We start from the raw sequence: 20746 nt of genomic DNA, 5'->3' as shown, positions 1-20746 counted from the left end.
AGAGTTACTCATTATCCCATTTCACAGTCTAGAAAACAGAGAGTAGCAAGTTTCTATCCCTTCTTGAAGGTTACAGAACTCCCAAGGGCAGAAGCCAGGTTACCAAAGCAGGTTAAGTTCATCCTAGAGCTACCCCACCATTTGTTATTGCTGTATCACCATTTTACAGATGAGGACACTGAGATTTGGGGGATTGAAGAAGAATAGGTTCCAGTCCAAATGGTGGACAGCGTGAAGTATCAGAGAGGTGTCTGCGCTGTATTGAATGGGTGAGGAAGAGTCTCTGGAGAAGCCCACCTTCTTTCACTCATTCAAGAAGCACTTACTGAATGCCTGCCACATGCCAGGCACTGAGGTCCAAGGATGGCAAAGACCCTCTACCCCTCTCTGCTCCCATGGAGCCTGGGCAAAGTGTCCAACACTCCAGCGAAGGTGTGGGGGCACGGGGCGGGGGCTGCATATTAGCCTTGAGATGTTCATGGTCTCCAAGCAGGTCTAGGACATGATGAGATAGGCCTTTTCAAATGATTATTACTCTGGTGAAAGATGACCTAGGTGCAGATGGACCAGAGAGGGGCAGGCTGGAGGCCAGCTGGAAGGCTTTGGCTGTGGTCTAGGCTAGCAGGGACCAAGGATGGGACCAGGAAGAAAGTCTGGATTCAAGGGATAGTTAAGTCATGGGGAATTCCCAGTTGTGGCTTAGAGCAACGGTGGAGGGAGCTCCAGGGGCCAAGGTCTCAAGTGGGAGATCCAAGAAGTGGCTCCGTTTGGGACACAACGAGTGTTGGATGCCTCAAGATGGATCTCCACATGGAAGCACCCAGGAGGCAGCACTCAGGAGAGAGACAGGGCACAGTCGGGAGCATTGTAAGGATAGAGGTGGTGGTCACGGAGGAGTTAGGAGGGAGGGATGACAGCACTCAGGGAGAGCATGCAGAACAAACCCCGCTTCAGAGCTCCCTGCTAGACTGAGGCGTTAACTCTGCTAACACTTCCCAATTTCAGGAGGGAAAATGTGTTAATGAACAGACTGGTCTGAGTTCTAAGTTTTGTTCCCATAAATTTGTCTCCAGCCTTTGGCACCTGCTACCCCTTGTCGGCTAGCACATGATAAAACAAATGAATAAGCAGTAAATGCATATTAACGGAAAATGTGGCAGTGGCCCATCACACTTCACCTGACAGCATGTTCCTCTCACGGATATGTGCGTGTGCCTAGAGCTGGGTTTTATTTTGAACACCCAGACGATCGTCATAGTTTCTGCTAATAAAACTGTTCTCAGCTCTAATCATGGGATTAATTACACGGATGGCATTCCTTATGACTCCCAGGCGCCCTGACACCTAAACCCTCTGAGAAATAGAGGCGTGAAGAGAGAGTAAGCAAGGGTGGAGGAGGAGCCTGGGGAGCACCAAGGCCTGAGGGCAGACAGAGGAAGAGACTGTGAGGGTGTCAGAGGGGGAGCAGCCAGACGGGTAGGAGGGGCCAGGGGGCCAGGAGGGCCCTCCAGAATGCCGTCCCCGCTTCTGGCTCTCCTGTGACTGCAGGCCGTAGTGGCAGGTGCCCAGGCCCCAGTGCCTCCCAGGTGGCTTAGTCTCCCCTGAGGATGTGGGTGCCGGCAAGACAAGGGAAGCCCTCGCAGAGCTCTCTCTCTGCTCCATCTCTCTTCGGGCCCAGGCCAGGGTCAGCCGGCCCTTGTGCCAAACCCTCAGGGACCCACTGTAGTGTCACCAGACCTCCTGCTCCGGGTCCTGCCACAAACCTGCCCCGCCTCAGCCGAGGGCAAGGGGGCAACCGGCCAGGGTGGATCAGGAGGAGAGGACACCGTGGCCTGGGAGCCCACTGGTCTAGGCAACGCACAGCGTGGGGGCTGGGCAGGCGAGAGGCAGGCTGGCTATGACTTAGCAGCTATCACTCTCCAGCGTCTGGGTACCAGACGTGCCAGGTTGGTGGGTTCTTTGGTGACAGGAGGAGGGGAGGGCTTGAGCAATAATGATGACTATGTATTGAGTGCTGATTCTGCATTGTATATATTTTTTATTTTTTATAGATTTTTATTATGTGAAAGAGAGAGCGAGGGTGAGAGAGAGAGAGCACAAGCAGGGGGAAGGAACGGCAGGCAGAGAGAGAAGCAGACTCCCTGCTGAGCAGGGAGCCCGATGCGGGACTCGATCCCAGGACCCTGGGATCATGACCTGAGCCAAAGGCAAGATGCTCAAGCGACTGAGCCACCCAGGCGCCCTGTGCTGTGTATTCATTGTTACATTTGCATTATGTTATCTGATCTTCACAACCACCTTAGGGGCTAGGTATTGTTATTAGCCCTATGTTTCAGAAAAGGAAATTGAGGCCCAGAGAGGTTAAGGAACTTGTCCAAGATCATTCGTCTAGAATCATTGTGTCCATCAGAACTTTCTGTGGGGATGGAAATGCTCTATAGTCTGCGCTATTCAATATGCTAACTACCAGCCACTTGTGGCTTTTGAACACTTGGAAATGTGGCTAGTGTGGCTGAGTTTTACGTTAAATCAAATTTAAATAGCCCCCATAGGGCTGGTGATTACCATATTGGACAGTGCAGTATAAAAAATGGAGGAGTCAGCATTGGAATCCCAAAAATCTATATTGGCCTGTAACTATGTGGATAGAGGTCCCCCTGACTACCCTCATTGTGTTCTCTGTCCGCTGAAGGCTTCGCTCTTACCCCAGGCACTAGGGTCCCCCGACTGTCCTTGCCTGGGGGAATCAGCACCCTCCTAAACCCTGCCCTCCTGCCCCCAGACTGCAGTATCTGGCATCAGATGTGAGGAGGGCTGTGGCAGGGAAGAGCCTGGATTTGCAGAGGACAGACCGAGGACCATGCCACAGGGGAGCAGGTTTCAGCAGAGTGTGAGGAAGGACGTTTTTGACCAGCGACAGGGTGACCCCTGAAGAGGCAGGAGCTTTGTGTGCCTGGGATAGTGGAGCTGTTCCTGAGTGCCAGAGAGGAAGCCATAGGCCTTTGGGCTCACGGCAAGCTCGGTGGGGTGGTGCCCGGGGGACCCAGCACCCGCCCTCTGCCTGGCACACTGATGTGTCATCAGCGCCGGCATCCTCACTCCCTGGTGCCCTCCTGAAATGTCTGAGAACTGGCTGTCCTGAGACCTCTTCTGTCGCTCACCCTGTTTTGCCCACCCCGCTGTGTCCAATCCCTGGGACCTCAGTGGTCAGCCGGAGTCCCCAACCCAGCCCCACCTCAGCTACCTGTGAGTCACATCCTCCTGCTCCAAGGTCTGAGTCTTTCTTTGCCCACACCCAGGTCTGAGACTTGGAGATGTGGGACAAAGACCCCAGGGGATGCCTCTGCCAGGTTGGGGGTTGTGTGAAGGGGGCAGAATCCTGGGCGGCGGGGGGTGGGGTGGGAATCTGTCCTGCCTAGTCTCTGCCTGCTGTGCTCTCCCAGCCAGCTCAGGGGGAAACACAGCACCCCTGTTTCCTTGTAGGTAAATAAGAGGCAGAGGCTGGCGGGAGTTGTGCACGTCCAGGGGAATGTCTGCGGGGCACAAGCCCGGCCTGGGGCCTGACCCCCACCTCTAGAGCAGCCCTGAAGTACTAGTTGCTGCCTCAGTCTCCCAAGGGCCCAGAGACCCCGCTAGGCCTCCTCACTCTCCTCCACCCTCTGGACCCCCCACGACCTCATGCTGACAAACCCTTTTACACTGAGCAGCCTGCCTTGTAGGCTGTCAGGCTCCCAAGCCCTGACCCCTTGAAACTCTGCATTCCCTTTTTTTCTCTCCTGGCTGGGTGAGGGAGCAGAGCAGGGGAGCCACAGCGGGCTGCCCAGGGCCCCAGAAATGCCCCTCACTTTCTACCCAGCTTGCCCAAGTGTCAAACTGCTAGGGTCATCGCCCTCTCCCTCCCAGCTGAGGAGAGGGCCCCTCCAAGAGTTCCTCCATCTCCCTTTGGGCCCAGCAGACCACCCAAAGTGCTGCAGCTTGGCCAGGAACACAGATCCCCCCAGAGAGGGAGGCAAGGGATCAAGTCTTATATTCTCTTTATATTCTTCATGGAGTCATCACAGTGCTGGGCACACAGCTACTGTGCCCAGATAGGTACCACATGAACTTTCAACTTCTCAGGGGGCTCTTCTGGCCCTCTCTCCCCACTGGAGCTATTTCTCCAGCCCTGGCTGGGCCCGGTCCCACAGCAGCTGGTGCCAGCAGGCAGTCGGAAACCTTTGGCTCCAACCTCCCCTCGGAAGACTTGTCAGTTCATGGGGCACCTGGATGTCATGAATTCATCATTCACCTACTTCCAAGGTGCATTTATGAGCATTTTATAAGGAGCACAGTCCCACATGGGTACTGTGGGAAAGGCATCTTGCTCCCTCCAAGCAAGGAGGCAGAGGGTGGGGAAGGGCCCACTCTTGGTGCCTTTGTGTGAACTAGAAAAGGGGCCCCTCTGGGGATCCAGTTTACAGAAGCGGCCCCATTTCCTTTACGGTGCCAGAGCTGGCTGAGAACATAGGCTAGATTTTTAGCCGCTTTCGTACCCTGACCAATATCTTTGTGCAGGGCACAACGCACAAAGCCATACCCAGCAGCCCTGGGACAAGACCCTGAACATGGGTGATTCATGACCATCCAAGAGCAGAAAAGCATCAGGTGCCAAGAGTCTCACAGCTGGATGCACGGCGAAGGCTTTCTAGTGGTTGTGCAATATGAGCTGGAGATAGGGCTCAGGAGGGCAGAGTCCACCCAAGGCAGAGAGAACCCTGAGCATACAGAGACACATTAGGGCATGTGCTATTGGTATTTAAGGAGAAGAAGCCTTGTCTGGTTAAAGGTAAAAGAGAAGGGGCCAGGGATGACAGAAAATAAGAGCAAATAGCTCTACAGTGCCTCACACATCCAGGCATGGTTCTTCCCACTTTCCATACATTAACTAATTTAACCATCTTTAAAAGTAGGAAGTAGGTATTATTATTATCCCCATTTTACTGATGAGGCACAGAGAAGCTAGGTAACTAGTCTAAGGTCACACAGCAATGACTAACAGAGCTGGGAATCAAACACAGATAGCCTGTAGCTATTCTATAGACTATCTATAGCCTACAGGTACATAGATCTATCCGGAGCCTGTACTCTAAACCTCTACATCCTCACGGCAGCTTGAGAACTATGTTTTAGGACTGAGCTGTAGAGCCAAGGGTCCCAGCCTTAACCTGCGTAAGTCATACGCAAAGCTTATCGTGCCCTTCATGCTCTCCCCGGAGCTGCTACAGTGGTGTGCGTGGCAGGTGCTCCGGGAGATCAGAGGAGGAGTGGCTCGAGGGGAAGCAGGGGAAGGAAAGAGCTTTAGGCTGAGAGGATTGAGCTTGGACCATCTCCCACAGCCACGAAGAGCCTGGTGTATGGGCATTTCACCACCATCAAATTGGCATGAGATGCCCACCTCCCAAACCCCCGATTTCCCAGCTCATGGTCTTTGGGACCCCTTTATGCTCCATAACACACCCCCATGCACAGAGCTTAGTAGGCCTGGCTTATCAGACAGCAAACACAGGCCTGTGATGTCAGATGAGTTTATCCCACTTTTGGACCTGCCCAGAGAGGCTTACTGGGGGGCGGGGGAGGGGCGGGGGCTGGGTCAAGGATATACTCCTCAGGGGCAGGCCAAAGTCCTGGCAGCCTGCAGTCAGTCTGCTCTTCCTGGGGCTGAAACTCGACCCCAGGACCATAAACAAAAGGAGATTTCTATGAGAATGAGGACCCCAACCTCAGGAGTCTTCAGCATCGTTGCAGCCCAAATCTACCACCTGATTATGTGCCAGACATCTACTATAGGCATTTCATTTTTTAAAAAATTTTTGCGGGCGCTTGGGTGGCTCAGATGGTTAAGCATCTGCCTTCGGCTCAGGTCATGATCCCAGGGTCCTGGGATCGAGTCCCGCATCGGGCTCCCTGCTCCTTGGGAGCCTGCTTCTCCCTCTGCTTCTCTCTCTCTCTCTCTCTCTCTCCCTCTGTCTCTCATGAATAAATAAATAAAATCTTTAAAAAAATTAAAAAAAATTTTTTTGCTAGACTCTTTATGTTTGATACCTCACGTGATTAGCACAACAACCCTATGATGTAGGAACGACCACCCCCCATTTTAGAGAAGAGAAAACTGAAGTACACAGAGGTTATCACTCTGGCCAGGATCAGCACCGACAGGGAAGTGCTGGGGTGGGGTCTCAAGGCCTGAGCTCCGCCTGCCTTCGATGGATGATATTCCCCACCCTGCTGCTCACCCTTGCCCACAACAAGAAACCTCACTAGGGCCAGAAACAACTTCCTGTGGTCTGGGCAATCTCTCAGAGTCTCCAGGTCTTGCTGCTGCTTTTCTGATGTAAACAAAAGGCCCAGGTAACCCCAGAGTCCAGGGACAAATAAGGGTGGGTGCTATTCATAGAACATGTCAAAGGTGCCAGATGCATTTGGATATATTAGTAAATTCTCCTGACAATTCTATAAGGAAGGGACGGATATCCTCAACTTACAGATGAGAACACTGAGGCTTGTTGGGTTAAATCACCTGCTCATGGCAGGCATAGCTGTTAAGTGGTAGGGCTGAGATTCAGACCCAGGCTTATCTAACTGTAAGAAATCAATAGTTTCACAATCCCTCCCTCACACACCACTGCCTGCTCCAGGGGCTCTGACCTTGACCCCCAAAAAGAAAGAAATGTGGGATGAATGATTCTCAAGGGCATGACCTGTCTCAGGTCCCCCTGCAGTACCAGATTCCCTTGAGAGGCAAGCCCCACCCTCCTCTGGGTGCACACATGGGTGGACATATTAGGTAGTAGTCAGGGCCTGAGGCTTAGCAGGGCTAGAAGCAGACATGTGGTCGCTCCAGAGGGTTTGATTTGCAGTCTTCATTTTGCAAGGAATGGGGATTTTTCTTTTCAAAAACACTGGACTTCCTTGAATTTTAGACCTTTCACAAATATTTTTTTAGGAGAAAAAAGAACAAAAAACCCCCACAAAATGCCTGTTGCAGCTACTCACTTCCACAATGAATCACGGACACAAAACCACAGCTATGTGGCTAACAAAGCAACTATGTGTTTTCACATTTTGTTATTGGAAATCATCTAGCGATCGTCACGATGTCATCTGCAGACAGACAGACGCGCATACACACCCCTCTGGGTCCTAAGCAGCCAATCTTACAACTGTGGTTATCGGATGACTTTGCATTTAATCCATTTGTCCTTCCTAATCTTTTTCTGGGAAATTATCTGGCAAGCCTTAAACCTTCCTCCATAGCCCTCTCCAGAGGTGGTGTGTGTGCGTGTGTGTGTGTGTGTGTGTGAGCGCATGCATGGGCGCATGTGTGCACACACGCACACATACACGTTAATGATCAGGAGAGGAGTGCTGAGGCACTGATTGTTAGCTCCACGAGTGGAAACAAGTATACATTTGAGCCCCTTTTTTACTAGTGTTATCATGGTACCACTTTACTTTGGTAAAGAATTTTCACTTGGGAAGCTTACAGTGCCTTTTCTGACAGCGGCAAATTCATTAACTGATGGCAGATTTAAAGATCGCATAACTGGAGAAACTACCGGACCCATAAATCAGAAACTTCCTCTGCGTCCCAGACAAGGGGTGAAACCCGATATACATATATTTAAAAACCTTGAGCTCAAAAGGAGAATTCACAAAGCCTGAAAAAAAATCTCCATTATAATTTCTTAGGTATGTTCTTTCATATAGCTTTCCCAGCCATGCCGCATGCGCGTGCGCGCGCGCACACACACACACACATGCACACACACACCCCTCCCCAGAGGGTGACATTCACTGAGTAGCCACAGTTCTGTACAAAGCCACCGGATGGGACAAACCATCCCTTGGGGCATCTGAAAAACAGCACTGACTGTGTTTCCAGACCCTTCTTGCTTCATCACTCCCTAACCTTTTCCTTTCAAACAAAAATCCTAGAGGACTTCGGTCAGCTAAATGCTATGAGTGCAGCCACAAGCTTGAAATGTTTGTTGTTACTATTTTTTAAGCTGGATGCTGGGAACTGCATTCATTCTGTTTTAATGATCCCAACAAGCTGCCTTTGTTCCCCACACGGGGCTGTGCAGAAGCTACTCCAGGCTCTTGCTGGTTTTCTCTAATTTCCTGCAAAGACACTAGATGCCTTGCCTGACCCTGTCCCTGTGGCTCCCTCACCAGGCTTGCTGCTCTGCACCGGCCTGAGCTCACCTGCTCTACAGGCTGTTTAGCAAAATGGCTGCTTGGCAAGGGTTCCAGAGTCTTGAGCAGAGCTGGACTGGAATGGCCCTTCCCCGCAGTGCCACCGTGAGGACTCATTAATGTTCTAGAGATCTTCCACTTGCTCCTCTAGACTTTTCTCCACCCCACTCTGGGCCCCGGGGGGCTCCTTCGCCCTCTGCCTTCCGGTCCTGTTCAGCCCAAGCGGAAACCCAGCAAGAGGGCAGGAGAGGGAGTGGAGGTATTGATCCTCCCAACTCCCTCCTGACAGGCACGGTGGGGCAGGGGATGGGCAGTAGCATGGTCAACAGAGGCTTTCTCCTGTGGCTGTAGCTGCTCTAGTTCCAGTAACCACCGGCACCCTGCCCCTCTAACCCTGTCCATGCCTTTGCAAATAGACCCTTTATCACACTGTTCCCACTGCATGTGCCATCTGTTTCCTCCTGGAACTCTGATACAGATAAGAAAGAGTATCAGCTCTCGAGGATTGAGCACTTAGCCATGTGACTCAGCACTTTATCTACTTCTTTTATTTTATTCTCAACACAACCTTGTGCGGTCAGCATTAGCATCATCCTTTTACACTGAGACTCAGGGAGGCGAGGAAACACACAGCATCACACGGCTGTGAGCAACAGAATCGGATGAAACAGAGGTCTGACTTATGACTCATGCTCGTAACCACTATGTCATATGGTCCCCATTTGTAGGTGGTGCCTGTTGAGTGTTCTGCACAGGAGGGCCAGGTGACTCAATAAGGTTCCATAAATGGTAGGTTAAAATAACAACCATACCACACACACACACACACACACACACACACACACACACACACACCAGTCCTAAATTCTACTCTAGCATAACTTTAACCCAACACTACCCACAACCCTAAGGTTAAAATCTCACTGTAATACTACACTAAAGTTATCCTCTCTTCTTTCCCTCACCACCACCCTCTTGTGAAATAGAGTATCACCCCAACCACAACCCCAGTCCCACCCAATCCTTACCCAATATTCACCTCTGTAGCCACAATTCTAGGCACCCCATCGGGGTGAGACTAGGGTCAGGGCAGTGGTGAGCACTGGGAGGTCTCCGGGACCCCTCTGCTCCTTGGTGATTATCCCCATCCTGTCAGCAGGTGCAGCCCTGCCACCTCACTCCATTTATACTCCACCACTCAGACTCAACGTGATTGGCCAGAAGACATTTGTGTAACATCTCTTTCCCACATGTCACTGAGCTGGAGATGCCCTCAGTGGTGGTGAGGAAGAGGGAGGACTGGAAGAGAAAGAAGCTCTGTAGCTTTCTCCATCATTGTGCTGCAGGCTGTTGGCAGACAGGAGGTGAGCAGCTCATATCTCAGGGACCTGTCGAGGGCCAGGGCCAGGGCATGGCTGGGAGGGAGCCTTCCTCTGTATTCGCACCCAGGGGAGGTTCTGATAACTGTCAGCTCTGGGGGAATCCTGGAAAAGCGAGTCATGCAGCCTTCATCAGAGATTTTGGGGCTGCCTCAGGCCAGATGTTCATCTTCAAGCTTAACTAGGAGAGAAAGGAAGGCAAGAGCAAGTGTGCAAGCAGCAGACACCATTTCCCTGGAACCCACCCACTTGTCCTATGTGGAGAGCAAGAGAGGTGTTAGAAGGTGCTGGGTTCCCTTCTTCCCTGAACACTCAGAGGCCTGAGCTTGGCATCCACCAACTCAGAGGTGTCCGCACTGGGCTGAATGCTCCTTCTTCACCATCTCTGGCAGGACCATGAGGCCTAGAGGCAAAACATAGCCAGAATGCATGCCTCGGGCCGCATTTGCCCAGAGCCTGTGTCTTTTTGTTACTCACACATGGCTAGCCAAGACCCTGCCCAGGCCCTGTGAGCTCTGTGGGTCTCAGTTACATACGTGGGTTGAGGAGCTGCATATTAACACACTTCAAAGCCCCAGAGGTCCACCCCCAAAACACCACTACCATTTCAGAGAACTCTAGAAGGGACCTCAGCAGCCACACCCAGCTACAAAGGACTGCTTTGAAGCAACATGCTTTGTGGGGGACATGGGAAATATCTCCCTCCTGAGAAGAAGCCAAGTCCAGGGTCACTTCATACAGCTGCACAGGCTGTGCACTGCACAATTCTTGGAGTACCTATCATAGAGACTATAATGTGATGGCCATCTCCTGTTGTATCCAGTGACTAAGAAGTCCAGCACAGAATGTCTCCCTCCTCTCCCTGGTGGGAATGGAGTGCTTCAGACCTAGCTACTTCCTCCAAGCAGTCTCCTGGGCAGTGCTGAGGGACCCTCCACAAACCTTCATGGGGCCCATCTACACTTGTAGAAGCTCTTGCGAGCAGCAGGGAGAGGGGCGTGGACAGGAAAGGAAGTGCTTGGCTAAGACGCAGATTTTTTTCTACTCTCCTCAAAAAGCAGCAGCAGGGCTTCTGGGGTTTCAGACTTGGGAAAATAAAACCCTCTCCATTTGTTCTGGCTGGAGGCCCACAAGCGAGCATCTCCCTCTGACTACTCTCCTCCAAGCCCTCCCTCTTCCAAACCCACAAGCCCAGGGAGGGGGGTTCATGGGGCTCTTTTCAGGCCCTGGAGACAGAAGAAACTGGAAGGGGACCCCCTTCACAGATGCCACAGTCCTGTACCAGACTCCTGGCATGCCTCAGGGTCTGCTAAGTCTGGCTCTTCCCCATTCTAGTCACCATTAGGGGAGAAGTATTGCCCTAGGCCCGCCCTGGCTCCAGAGCCCCCAGGCCCAGGGGCATAGAGTGGGCAGATACCCAGCTGCTGGGAGGATTGGAAGATCCCCTTCCTGATATGTGTCATTCTAGGGGATAGGCTGAGTGTCAGCTCAGAAAGGAAGGGACCAAAGACCATCTTTTTTTGCTCCAGGAAGCCATAGGGAATGTACTGCGATAGGGATGGTCATTCAGTAGATATTTATTTATCGAGCGCTTACTATATACCAGGCACTGTTCTAGGAGATTGGGATATATCAGTGCACAAAGCAAGATCCCTGTCCTTGAGTAGCTCACATTGTAGCTGGGGGAAAACAGATGATAAATACTGAACATGACAAATTAAGTTAATTATAGGTTAGTTAGAAAACAAAAAGTAAAAAGTACTGTGAAAATAAAAAGTGAACAAGATGAGGGGGATTCTCAAGTTGGGGGGTTACAATATTAAGTAATAGAGAGATAGGAGACATCTCCCTCCTGGGAAGGAACCAGGTCCAGGATCACCACATACAGTTGCACAGGCTGTGCACTGCACAACTGTTGGGGTACCCATTGTAGACACTATGATCCACACCATGAAGTACATTCCTTGGTTTGTGTCCAGTGGCTAAGGTCAACCCTAAGGCTAAAACCTTTAAAAGGTGGTCAGAGAGGGCCCCAATGAGGAGCTTCTCCTGAAAGTCACCCATACACAAATAGGAGGCATAAGCAAATACCCCAGCCCACTGTCAAGACTGCTAACTAACAACACTAACCAGCACTTCCAATAAACATTACAGTTCACAAAGCAATCTTTTGCCCACAATGTTTTTGTTAATCCTCACAACATCCCGGTGAGGAAAGAATTTTCTTTCCTATTTTATAGATAGAGACATGAAGTCTTCGTGAAGTTAAGTGGCTAGCCAAAAGCCACAAAGCTACTTAGTGTCCCAGCTTGGAAGCAAAACTGGGTCTCCTGATTCTTTCAAAATAGTATATTCAAGGTCCTAAGGGTTGGGGAACTCCAAAAAAACCCCAGGGGGCAAGCTTGGGGCTCAGAGTTACAAAAACAAATCAGAAAAAAAATAAGGCTTAAAAAAAAAGGAGAGAGAGAGAAGGAAAGGAAAGAAGGCACTCCATCCCCAGAGATCTCAAACGCTTGCCTCAGCCTGGACTGAAGTTGCCCTGGCAGGGAGGCGCCACTGCATGGCCATGAGGAAGGCGTGACACAGAATGAAAGACGCAGGCTGCTAACCCACAGGGGGCTCGCTAAGGAGGATTCAAGGTCAGATTGTCAGGGACAGTGAAGGTCTGTCCCGGTGAAGGCATCATGTGTCCTTGTCACGACCTTGGAAATGGATAAAAGGGGAGTAAGCACACATCACCATCTGGGATGGAAAATGGCCAAGCCGGAGGCCAGCATCTGAGACCATTAACTCGACCTCAGAGAAGACCCACTCTATGTCTCTGATTTATAAACGTGGAAACTGAGACCCCAGGAGGCAAAGGATTCTAGCCTTCCAGCATGAGTCAGGCCCTCACCATGTCCCAGGGGAATTGGAGAATTGTCTTGGGTCCAAGGTGCCTTGAATGAGGAGCGAGGATAAACAGGAGCGTCATGTCGCCCCAGGGAGCCAGAGGAGCCGGAGGAGGGCATGTGGCAGCATGTGGACACCCAGAGAAGAGGAGGGGAGTGGCAGGGAGGGGCCTGGAGCAGAACCCAGGCTCTGAGGACCCTGGCAAGCCCTCAGACTGGCCCAAGTCAGCATCTCCCGGGTTCCCAGAATAGACCCATAACCCAGCTGCCAACTTTTGTCCTGCCTCAGTTTCCCTATCTGTAAGTCCAGACGGTGGGGTGGAGAAAAACCCATCCTGGCAAACAGGGTACCTCACACTGATTTGTCAGAGGCATGGGGAATAGAAAGGTAGGGTCAGAGATTTTGCATTTATTGGACCTCCTGTGTGCCAGACACCCCCGACCCCTCCACATATGTTATTTCAATGAATCCTCTCAAGCACCCTATGAGAGGGGCATTAGTTTTCCCATTTCAGAGCCAAAGAAACCGAATTTCAGTGAGGTGAAGTGAATGGCATGACTAGTTTAAGAGGCACCGGGGTTTTAATCCTGCCTGGCTCCAAAACCCAACACTGTCCCCTGAGACATACACTGGCTGCTTCCTCGCACCTTCTCGTTCCTTCTGTTGCCCCAGGTACCTCGTTTCTGGTTCTGGGTCATCGATCTCCTCTTTGCCATTTTGTCAGGCAGCAGGTGCTGCCTTCGACCCCAGGAGAGGGGCCTGGGTCTCCCCTGCTGTGGCTCCTGGTGCAGTGATCTACTTGGGAAGTCACGTCAGTCATCAGCAGCAAGAAAGCAGATAAAAACCCCTGTCCCGGGGCGCCTGGGTGGCTCAGTCTGTTAAGTGTCTGCCTTCGGCTCAGGTCATGGTCCTAGGATCGAGCCCTGCATTGGGCTCCCTGCTGAGCAGGGAGTCTGCTTCTTCCTCTGCTCTCTCTCAAATAAATAAATAAAATCTTAAAAAAAAAAAAAAAAAAAAAAAAAAACCCTGTCCTCCTGGACCTGACCTTTCACGGGGGTAAGAAAAACGATAAATCAAATAAATAAGTAAAACACAGAAGACGCTAGTGCAACGGAGACAAATTGCTGGGGGTGGGGTAGGGAGTGTTTGGGAGTGTGCAGTTTTAAATCAGGTGAACAGAGCCCCCCACCCCCACCCCGCTAAGAAGAAAAGACCTGAAGGGGGAGGAAGCAAGCCATGGGAGTATCTAGAAAGAGTGTTTGATGTGGGTTGTATCGTGTCTCCCCCCCAAAATGTGTTGAAGTCCTAACTCTCAACCTGTAATTTGGGGCCTTATTTGGATATAGGGTCTGTGCAGATGTAATCAGTTAGGTTTAGATGAGATTATACTGGATTGGGTGGGCCTTAAATTCATGCACGCCCACGTCCGCGCGCGCGCGCACACACACACACACACACACACACACACAGCAGGCCATGTGACAATGGAGCAGAGATTAGTGTGATGCAGCTACAAGCCAAGGGACACCAAGGATTGATGGGAGCCATCAGATGCTAGGAGAGAGGCATGAAACAGACTCTCTCGCAGAAGGAACAACCCAATCGACACCTTGATTTTGGACTTCTTTCCTCCTGAACTGTGAGAGAATACATTTCTGTTGTTCTTAGCCACTCAGTCTGTGGTCATTTGTTATGGCCATCCTAGGAAATACTAACACAGTATTCTAAGGAGGGGGGCTAGCAAGTGCAAAGGCCCTGAGGTGGGAGCATCTCTGGCATATTTGAGGAAAAACCAGCTGGCCAGTGTGGCAGAAGCAGAGTGAATGGGGAGAATGAATGGTGAAAGCTGACATCAGAGTTGTCAGAAAGGTTTTGGGGGCCAGATCATGGAGGGCTGCCCTATGACAAGACCCCGACAAGGGGAGCTGTTACACTTCAAATTGGGGGATCCCAGCTGGAATGGGCTGCAGTGGGTGGGTTTGGTTGGCCCCCATGATCTTTGTCCCCTGGTGTTACACCTTTGAATATGTTACATTAAATGGCAAAAGGAATGAAACTCCTATAACACTGTATGTTAACTACACTGGAATTAAAACTTAAAAAATAAATGGCAAAAGGTAATTAAGGTAGCAGGTGGAACCAAGGTTGCCCATCAGCTGACAAAAGAGGGAGTGTGTCCTGGAGTGTCATCACATGGTGGGGGGGGGGCTATGTCATCTGTCATCAGATAGGCCCTTAAAAGTGAAAGAAGAAGGCAGAAGAGTCAGTGAGAGATTCAGCCAAAGAAAGAAGCAGAGGGGAGATTCAAAACATGAAGAGTTCACGTGCCATTGCTGGCTTGGAAGATAGGAAGGTGGCCACAAGCCAAAGAGTAGAGGGGGTTTCTAGGTACTAGGAACAGCCCTCAAGTGACAGATCGCAAGAAAAGGAGACCTTGGTCCTACAACTGCAAGGAACTGAATTCTGCCACCAACCTGAATGAGCAAGGAAACCGATTGACCCCAAGAGCCTCCAGGAACTGAGCCCTGCTGACACCTTGACTCTGACCTGGTGAGACCCGCGGCAGATGTTTGAGCCGTAGAGCTGTAGGATAACACATCTGCATTGGGTTAAGTGGCTCGTTTGTGGCAATTCGCTATGGCAGCCACAGGAAACTAACACAGTGGATGAAGACGTGGGGTGTGTGGAGACAAGAAGATCCAGGAGAGAGAGAGACCGGGTCGGTAAAAGAAGGCGGACCCGAACTGCCTTCTGGGGGAGCAGCCCACGGAGAGCCACCAGCATGGGGCCCACAGCTTCCTAGACATCTCCCTACCAAACCCTCTTAGCATCGTCCCCCAGGCCCGTTGTTGCCCAAGTCAGGAGCAAACCTGCTTAGAATGTCCCCAGGGCCCAGCCTCTAGGTCCTCTAGGTCAGGCTAAGGAGCAAACCCCTTGGAGGTGCCTCCCATTCTGAGAAACGATGCGACACCTACCCTCGGCCCCCTCTCCCATAGGGCTGGTAAGAACGGTGCTGGTGGAACGAGCCAGCCAGCCAACCAAACCCACTACTGGGGTCACGGTGGGACCTGCTAGCCTCCCCTGAGGCTGGGCGGGATCTGACAGCTCCCCGGAGCGGGTCCCTACACACACGCAGGCTCCCCAGGTTTTGTCTGCTCTTTGCCACCCAAGAACCCCTAACAAAAAAAAAAAAAACAAAAAAAAAACCCAGCCTGCTGACGGCCAAAACCTATTGAGGATTAACTCCTATCGGGCACTATACTAGACTAAGTGTTCTACTCACATGGTCTCATTTCATCTTTTCTGTACTCCTATCAGGTGGGGAACGATTGACTCAGAGAGGTTAGGAAACATGCCTAAATGTCACACAGCTGGTGAGTAGTAAATCCAGAATTGGACCCCCAGGATTATCTGAATCCAAAGCCCAGGCTGGACCCTCACTATTCAAAGTGGGGTCCGTGGACCGGCAGCCTCAGCACCACCAGAGACCACATTAGAGCTGCTCTCCCCTGCCCTACAGAATCAGCAGCTGCCTGCAGGCAAGTTCCCAGGTGATGCCCATGCCCGAGGCAGTTTGAGAAGCGTGGATGTAAAGCAGGTTTCCCAAGCTGGCTGCTCCTGGGTTGTTGTGACTGCCCCACCCTCAACCTCATAAGGCCTGTCCCCAGCTGCCTGGTTCTGGCTCCCGAGGCGGGACAGGCCCTCTGCCCAGGCTTGGGGAAGAAGCCTGGACCTGGGTCTCAGGGGGAGTCTCCAGGCCCCTGCAGCCAGCCCAGGCCACAGCCGGACAACATCAACCCTTGTCTGGCTCTCCTTAGGGCATGCTGCTGTGGCTGCCTGAGACTCTCCTGGCCCCTCCCTTTTTACTTCCTTCTGGAACGCAAGGCTCTTGGCCTCAGTCTAGTGCTCTCCTGAAGGGGGTCTCTGGCATCACCAATCCTTGCAGTGTCTCCCCTCTCTAAATATTTTGGGCCCCCCTCTGGCTTCTAGAATGCCCCCTGCTTCATGTCACTCCCTCTCTCTGGACACCAAGGGCCAGTGCAAGTTGCCATCGGGAAAGAGGCCAACGGCTGCTTGGGGAACGTAGCCAAGCTCACAGGAAATGTCTGACACCACCAGGCAAGCGGGATTTGGCCTCTCAAAGCAAAACACAGCTGGGCCGACAGTGGGCCACTCGGACTTTCCCAGATTTCATGGCACCGAGGTCCCAGGGCAGAGACAGACCGGGCCGGCCTGGAGGCGGCAGCCCATTCACAACATCACAGTAGCCCCTGGCGAGGGAGCCATTGAAGCTGGAAGAGGATATCCCTGCTGTGGGCCACCGACCTCCCTGGGGGCCCTCGCCCTCCACTACCTCCTGCACACAGTGACTCCTTTGCAGGGGAGGGAAGGCTCCCGCAGCTCCTCCTCTCCCCAGCATCGGGTCGCATCCATTCATTCATTTAGCTTACGTAAATTGAGCACCTACAGTGAGCCAAGCCTGTTGTTAGGTACCAAGGCCTGCACGAAAGAGCAGGACATAGTCCCTAGTCTCCAAGAGCTCTTGCTGCGGGGAGCAGAGGAACAGACCACCCGGAGGCAGAGTGTAGGGTGCTCCGTCAGGAAGCGCAGAGCCCCCTCTTCCTGCACTCAGAGCAGCACAGGGGCTGTTGCCCTTGGTTCTGGGTACAGGGTGAGGGTTTGACAGTGGGTGGGCCTTTTCTTAGGTAACTCTATAGTTTGGACCTAGTGAAGCAAATGGGGATTGAGCCTTTTTTCTTTTTTTTTTTTTTAAGATTTTATTTATTTATTCATGAGAGACAGAGAGGCAGAGGGAGAAGCAGGCTCCCAAGGAGCAGGGAGCCCGATGTGGGACTCGATCCCAGGACTCTGGGATCGTGACCTGAGCCGAAGGCAGACGCTTAACCATCTGAGCCACCCAGGCGCCCGAGACTTTTTTCTAAGCTAAGACTATGGGAGGAGCTTTGGGGAGATCCAAAGAGAGAAGGAGTCTCTGCCTTCCAGGGCTCAGCCCACACAATCTGATTGCAGAGAGGGCGCAGATCCACAGGGTATGCGCTGCAGGGGGGTCAGAGAGCTGGGTGGAAGTGATTAGGGGGGCTTTTTGGAGAAAGTGGTACTGGGAGGAGTGGGCTGAGCTGGGCAGATGGGGCAGGGGCTATAAAACAGCTCTGACTCAAGGGTGCAAGGGAGAGAATGACCTGCCAAGCAACTATCCCCCATACTCACTTGTGTGCATACACGGGGGTTCCATGCATTATAAATGGAATGAATCCTACAAGCCAAAAGAGAGCTTGCAGGGGAATGCTTGCTCCGTCCTGCCCTTGGCTGACCCTGGAGCTGGTACCTCTGGCGGTCTTCCAGGTGCCTTCACACCAGGCCCACCCACCTCGGACCATTGGCTGGGACCAATCATCACAGGGCTCAGGCCCTGCCCACCTGCTCACAGCCGATCCCAGGCCATCCACCCTGGCCCCTGTGTTGTCTACCTGGCCTTCAGCTCTGCCCCTCTCTCTGCCCCAGCATTCCAAGGCCTTGGCCAAAGGGTTTGGTTCTTCTGGTTTTGATTTGGCTCTCCCCAGACCTCAACCAGAGTGCATCCCTCTATTCTCTGTGCTTCTGGCTACGCTTGTAAACTATCTGCTTGGGTGCTTGGGGCTCTGGGACCCCACCTTACTGAGACTCCCGTTGCCCCCTGCTTCAGAGCTGTAGGATAATCTCAAGCTCCTTTCTCTTCTCTCCTGAGCCTTCCCGCTGGGGCCCTGACCTTGAGGCCAGCCTCCTTTCCCTGGTTCTCCTGGCCTCCCAGACGACAAATTCTTTTTCCCCTTAGTTCAGCAAGACAAGGTTGCAACCTTTTAGAAAGAACATCTTAAGTAGGAAGTGAATGGAAAAACTCGCCTGAAAAAACAAAAGGAAAACACAGCCCCCTAGAAATGGACCAGTTTACAAAGTTCAGATTTCCTGTCCAGAGCTACAAAAAGTCTAGCCAGGTTGGCTGGCAAGCAGGCCAGGGAATCTTGCCCGTGAACGTTCTCCTTGCCCACATTTTATTCTACACCCTCCCCCCACATGCTCCTGCGATTTCCTTCAAGGACAGAAGTTATTGCTGGGCAGTGAGTGAACTGAAGGGCTTCTTTGGGCAGAGGGGGCCTTCCTGCATGGACCACAGGCAGAGGAGGAGGGGGAGGGGGAAAACATTTATAAAGAGTTTACTATGTACCAGCCACTGTTCTAAGCACTTTCTTTATATTAACTAACTTAATCCTTACAACAATTCCACGCTTGTGATGATCATCATTGTCCCCACCTCGCTGTGAGGAATCAGAGAGGTAAATAAATTGCCCAAGGCCACCCAGCCAGGAAGTGGCCACGACAGGATTCGAAACAAGAGAGTGAGAGGGTTTATGCTCTCTTCAGCTTCCTCCTAGGACCTGGAGGGTAGCGACTCCATCTCCCAGCTCCCCTGGCCACCCCAGCCTGGCAAAGCCTGTGCCAACCCCAACACTCACCTCCCTGCTCACTCACGGCCCCTGTGGTCAGGGCAGGGAGGGGTAGGAGAGCAGGGAGGAGGAAGGATAATTCTGGTCTTCTCCACCAAAGTCTTCACCAAATGGTCCCAAGGAAGAAGCCCCACTGGAGAGGGACAGTGCCCCTGGATCCACTGTCCCACCGAGGAGGGGACTCACCTGGCCGGCGGCAGTTGTGATGCCAGTGACCGCGCCCTGGGGGTTGTGGTGCTTTCTCCGGCAGCGCTGCTCCTGCGAAGGTTAGGGGACCCCTCGGCTGCACGTCGCGGTGCTGGCCTTGAGTTCTGGGGGTCGAATTCCTCCTCGGGAATGACCTCCTCACAGCGGGCTCCGCGGAAGCCAGAGCGGCACACGCAGAGCTGGGGCCGGCTGCAGGATCCCCGGTTCTGGCACGGCGGCTGGCACACAGCTGGGGAGAAAAGGGAGAGCGGTGAGGGCCGGCGGGGGCAAGGGGGTTGACACCTTCCTGTCAGGAGGGCCGCCTGCTGTGTGCCTCCCCCCCCCCCCCCCCCGACCAGGCCAGCAGGAAGCCCAACTCTGGCCTCAGAAAGCTCCCTGGGCCCATCTGCCACCGCTCCACCTGTCGGTCCCCAGGGTGGGGTTACCCTGTCATCTCCGAACAGCCCATCAGGGACTGAGTGACCAAAGGTGTCGAGCACTCCCAGCAGGACACCTGACTTTGTATTGTATGCTTGTGCTCACTTTTAGCTGTCAGCCCCTCCTTTCAGACTGAAAGTCCCAGGGGGCAGATGTTTTGTTTTCTTCCCTCCAGTCGCCCCAGCACTTGGAATAGAGACTGACACAGAGTAGATTTTCAATAAAGAATGGATGAATGAATGAGTTTTTTTTAATGGGAAAGGGCTCAACACTGGCCTGAGAGTCAGGGTGGTGGGGGGCTGAGTGGTTGGGGTTTTCCTGTTTTCTGTGAGCTGTGTGATCTTGATCTCACTGAGCCCCGATTTTCTCATGAATCAATTGAGGGGCAGGCTGGGGAGGCTGGGGGGCATCATAAGGGTTCTCAAAGCTCCCACCCTCCTGAGCAAGTGCTGGAGCCCCTGACCAGGAGCAGGAAGGACTCTGTCTCCCAGGCCCTGGGATCAGCCTGGAGGCAGAGTGGGGCTGGAACTGGGCCCCTTCCTCCAAGCTGGTGCTGTTCTGCAGCAATGGGTCGGCAGCGCCGTGACTTTTCACTGCCCTTCCTCACCTTGCCGAGTCTGGAGCCCCCTCCAGTGACTAACAGCCATGGGAGAGAGAGTCCTGTGCAGAGAAACACACTGGGCGGCAGGGCCCTGACCCACTCCTCCCAGGACCTCCTCTGGGGGACACGGGGGAGCCCAGGAGAGCATGGTCAGGCTCATGTTGTACCCTCTAAATCCAAGGTCCCCTCCATCTGTCACTCATTCATTCAACAAATATTTGCTGAGCCCCTACTGTGTACTAGGCACTGGGCACGAAGTCCTTGCCCTCCTGGAGCTTGCAGTCCAGTGGGGGAGACCAATGGCAAATAAGAAAATAGCATCAAGTTACCTTGGGGCAGTATCTCAGGCTATGGAGACAAACAGGGTGATGCAGTGGCCCGCGCCTAACATTAGACGGGAAGAACAGCCCCAGATAAAGCTCTGGGGCTGGACAGAACATGGTATGTTCGAGGAGGTGCCAGAGGTCCAGGGAGGCTGGGGTCTGATGATAGCAGGGAGCACTCAAGGTCAG

At 52.6% G+C, this 20746-nt stretch overlaps 1 protein-coding gene across 1 annotated transcript in view; it reads right to left on the bottom strand.

Moving 5' to 3' along the window:
- The window catches only part of LTBP2 (latent transforming growth factor beta binding protein 2), a 102488-nt gene that overhangs the window by 60137 nt on the left and 21605 nt on the right, over positions 1 to 20746 (bottom strand). The window contains 1 exon segment of the mRNA XM_027569333.2: positions 19196 to 19445. Within this exon segment, the coding sequence (XP_027425134.2) occupies positions 19196 to 19445 (250 nt within the window).

This window comes from Zalophus californianus, chromosome 6 (genome assembly GCF_009762305.2).
Source record: "Zalophus californianus isolate mZalCal1 chromosome 6, mZalCal1.pri.v2, whole genome shotgun sequence".
Classification (NCBI taxonomy): Eukaryota; Metazoa; Chordata; class Mammalia; order Carnivora; family Otariidae; genus Zalophus; species Zalophus californianus.
Note: the sequence above shows the minus strand (reverse complement) of the source record. Positions and strands in the feature narration are given on the sequence as shown.